At 40.1% G+C, this 3,674-nt stretch overlaps 1 protein-coding gene across 3 annotated transcripts in view; it reads right to left on the bottom strand.

Annotated features, from left to right (window-relative positions):
• DDX17 (DEAD (Asp-Glu-Ala-Asp) box helicase 17) overlaps positions 1 to 3,674 on the bottom strand; it is a 25,569-nt gene that overhangs the window by 10,539 nt on the left and 11,356 nt on the right. For all 3 annotated transcript variants that reach the window (XM_011964228.1, XM_011964226.1, XM_011964227.1), the window contains exons 6-10: positions 2,000 to 2,141; positions 1,395 to 1,555; positions 1,139 to 1,311; positions 511 to 621; positions 200 to 261 (exon numbers count right to left, since the gene is read on the bottom strand). In XM_011964228.1, coding sequence (XP_011819618.1) covers positions 200 to 261; positions 511 to 621; positions 1,139 to 1,311; positions 1,395 to 1,555; positions 2,000 to 2,141 — 649 coding nt within the window. The remainder of the gene's footprint in view (positions 1 to 199; positions 262 to 510; positions 622 to 1,138; positions 1,312 to 1,394; positions 1,556 to 1,999; positions 2,142 to 3,674) is intronic.

The following is a 3,674-nucleotide window of genomic DNA, read 5'->3' as shown; positions in this document are numbered from 1 at the left end:
ATATTATCTATGGCCTACAGCTTTTGTCCTAAAACAGCAGCACTGAATGGCTATAATAGAGACCACCATTTGGTTTACAAAGCCAAGCACACTTCCTATGTGGCCCTTTACAGAAAGTTTGCCTATCCCTGAAATAGAGCATGGACATTCACTTACTGGGGTAAAAAAATCAACAGAAAATGCTTAGTTTTAAACTTACCATTAAGTACCCAATCTCTTTCTGGTTGACTCTTGTCTCCATGGATACACATAGCTGGCCAACTATCAGAAAAAAAGTAACCAATATTTTTAAAATATTTTAAAATGGGGAAAATCAAACTTTAAAGCCAAATGCTATAATGCAATTTTTGTAAGGTTTGTCAGGCTTCATGAATAGATGACTGTGCTCATTAAAAGAGCAAACTGCATGGATAGGCATTATTGAAATATTACACAGCATTTGGAATACCAATTTAGAAATTTCCAGTTAACTATAAAACCAGAGGTTAACTGCCTTGGTGCTATACTCACCCATCTCTGCGCATCCTTCGAGTCAGATCATCACAGCGTCTCTTTGTCTCCACAAATATTATTGTTTTGTTTTCCTTTTCAGCCATTATTTCTTCCATTAGTTGGATCAATCTGAAAACAAGACCAATAATGCAGTCATCACACAGAAAGTATCTATTATGTGGAAGATTACGTCTACAATATCAACTCCCAAAGCTATAGTACTTTCTTTGCACATTACGTTTTTAAAATTTTTAATAAACATTAATATAGAGTCCTGAGTCAGGTTCTGCTATGTGCTCAAGAAATACTAACTCATACCACTCATACCATCCTCACAGCAAGTCTCAAGTGAGTGGTATTATTCCCATTTCCCAGATGAAGAAACTGCGGCACCAAGACATAAAATTGTGCAAAATTATACAGCTGGTAATCAGCAGAGCTGAGATTCAAACTCAAGAATTCAGAATCCTTGCATTTAACCATAATGCTCTGACAAATGATATAAAGATGGATTATCAGAAAGTTAGCAATGCTTTTAATGCTTTCAGGCCTCAAAATATACTGGTTTCTGTAATACTGATTTTGGAGGGTTAACAGAAAAGGTTTATTGGTATTATCAAATGAGAGCGTAAAATCTCTTTCATACTTGTGGTCTTTTTCACTTTCCATGCAGACATCCACTATCTGGAGGATGTTGTGGTTTGCACTCAACTCCAGATTGCCTACGTTGATCTGGGTGTAATCACGAAGGAAATCCTCTGCAAGCTGTCTTACTTCTTTTGGCCAGGTTGCGCTCCACATCAATGTCTGCCTATCAGGCTATCAAAAAAGGAAAGGCTTTCTTTCAGGCTAAGGAGTTTGGACAAATGGCATAAAGACTGCTTATTATTAGTTTTACGTACCCTGATTTGGTCAACAATTTTACGGATCTGGGGTTCAAACCCCATATCAAGCATTCTGTCAGCTTCATCCAACACAAGGTAAGTACATCGGCGAAGATTTGTCTTTCCTGACTCCAGGAAATCTATCAGACGTCCAGGAGTGGCTATGCAGATCTCAACACCTGTAAAACAAAACCAATGATTGAGCAAATCAGCTAGGTGCAGTGGCTCACACCTGTATTCCAGCACTTTGGGAAGTGGAGGCGGGAAGATAGCTTGAGGCTGGGAGTTCACAACCAGCCTGGTCAACATAGCAAGACCCCAACTCTATAAAAACGCAGCAGCACCAGCCCTGGTAGCTGTACTCAATGCTGCAGAGAAGCTAAATTTTAACAAAGTACCTGCAAAAGCATGATGCCATGATTTATGTACAATCACCAAATCCTCACAAAGTTTCCAGTCATGTTGAACTTTCTCTCTCAAAATAGCTATTTTGGTCACATCTGAGAATTTCTAAGCTGCTGAAATTCTGAGTTCACAAGAACCCACTTTTTTCTCCAATTTCATCCACAGGAATTGGTAAAGATAAACTAACAATTCTTTTACACTATATATTGTTTTATTACCTCTTTCCAAGTCTCGAATCTGGGGACCTTTAGGAGCACCTCCATAAATACAAGTACTCTTCAATCTAGAACATTTGCCATAGTCATCAGCCACCTGCTGTACTTGCTGGGCAAGCTCTCTGGTAGGAGCCAGAACTAGACACTGAAATCAACAAAAAGACACTTAAGACCCCACCCAAGGTTTAAAAACAAACAAACAAAAAAAACCAAAAATCTTTGTTGTCTAATCTAGTACATTAAAAGTGATGGAGTGAAGATTGGAAGGAGGGAATATTAGTAGAACGGAATGTAGAAAAAATTATTAGAACTTCATATTTAGCATTTGGAATGATACTGGTATCCTCGTCACTTTTACTATGACACATTATCAATCGTTATAGTTTACATGTACTATTTAAGTGCATAGACTGTATTACCTGGTTTTAAGTATACAATTCTCATTTACAGGTTGAGCATCCTAAATCCGAAAAACCAAAATGTTCCAGCATTACTTTAAGAATCATATTGGTCCTCAAAATTTGGATTTCTTTTGTTTTGTCTCACTCTATCGCCCAGGCTGGAGGGCAGTGGTGCAATGTCAGCTCACTGTAACCTCTGCCTCCTGGGTTCAAATGATTCTCCTACACCTCAGCCTCCTGAGTAGCTGGGTCTGAAGGCATGCGCCACCATGCCCAGCTAATTATTGTATTTTTGTAGAGATGGGGTTTCCCCATGTTGGCCAGGCTAGTCTTGAACTCCTGACCTCATGTGATCTGCCCACTTTGGACTCCCAAAGTGCTGGGATTACAGGTGTGAGCCACTGTGCCTGGCCTAAAATTTGAAATTTTGGATGGTCAACCTGACCTAAACTAGAAGTCACAAAACTGGCAGAATGACACATTCCTGACCTCTAGTTTAAGCACTTCACCAGTTAGATAAGGCAAAAACAATGAAAATTTACATGTAATCTGACAAGACTGTGTACAATCTGGCCAAATAATACAAAAATCAAGGTATCATATACCAAATTATGAAACTTGCTTTGTATACTGATCCATTAGATATGAACTAATAATGCTGTCAGATATATACTATGTATTACATAAAGTAGTGCATTATTTCTTTTTGTGAATATCTTGAGACATACTGTACATGTTCATAAATATATACGACAAATGCAAGCTTAATTCTTAAAGTTAAAAAGTAGGCCGGGCGTGGTGGCTCACACCTGTAATCCCATTATCTTGGGAGGCCAAGGCAGGATCACCTGAGGTCAGGAGTTCGAGACCAGTCTGGTCAACACGGTGAAACCCCGTCTCTACTAAAAAAACAAAAATTAGCTGCGTGTGGTGGCGCATGCCTGTAATCCCAGCTACTTGGGAAGCTGAGACAGGATAATCGCTTGAACCCGGGAGGCAGAGGTTGCAATGAGCTGAGATTGTGCCAACAATGTAATCCAGCGTGGGCAACCAAGAGCAAAACTCCGTCTCAAAAGAAAAAAAAAAAAGGACACATTCAATGCCAGGCGTGGTGGCTCCCAGCACCTTGGGGAGGCCGAGGCGGGTAGATCACCTGAGGTCAACAGTTCCAGACCAGCCTGGCCGACATAGCGAAACCCCATCTCTACTAAAAATACAAACATTAGCCGGGCGTGGTGGTGCACACTGTAATCCCAGCTACTCAGGAGGCTGAAGCA

The sequence above is a fragment of the Colobus angolensis genome, unplaced genomic scaffold (assembly GCF_000951035.1).
Source record: "Colobus angolensis palliatus isolate OR3802 unplaced genomic scaffold, Cang.pa_1.0 Scaffold65, whole genome shotgun sequence".
NCBI classification, from domain to species: Eukaryota; Metazoa; Chordata; class Mammalia; order Primates; family Cercopithecidae; genus Colobus; species Colobus angolensis.
This window is presented reverse-complemented; position numbering and strand designations above follow the sequence as displayed.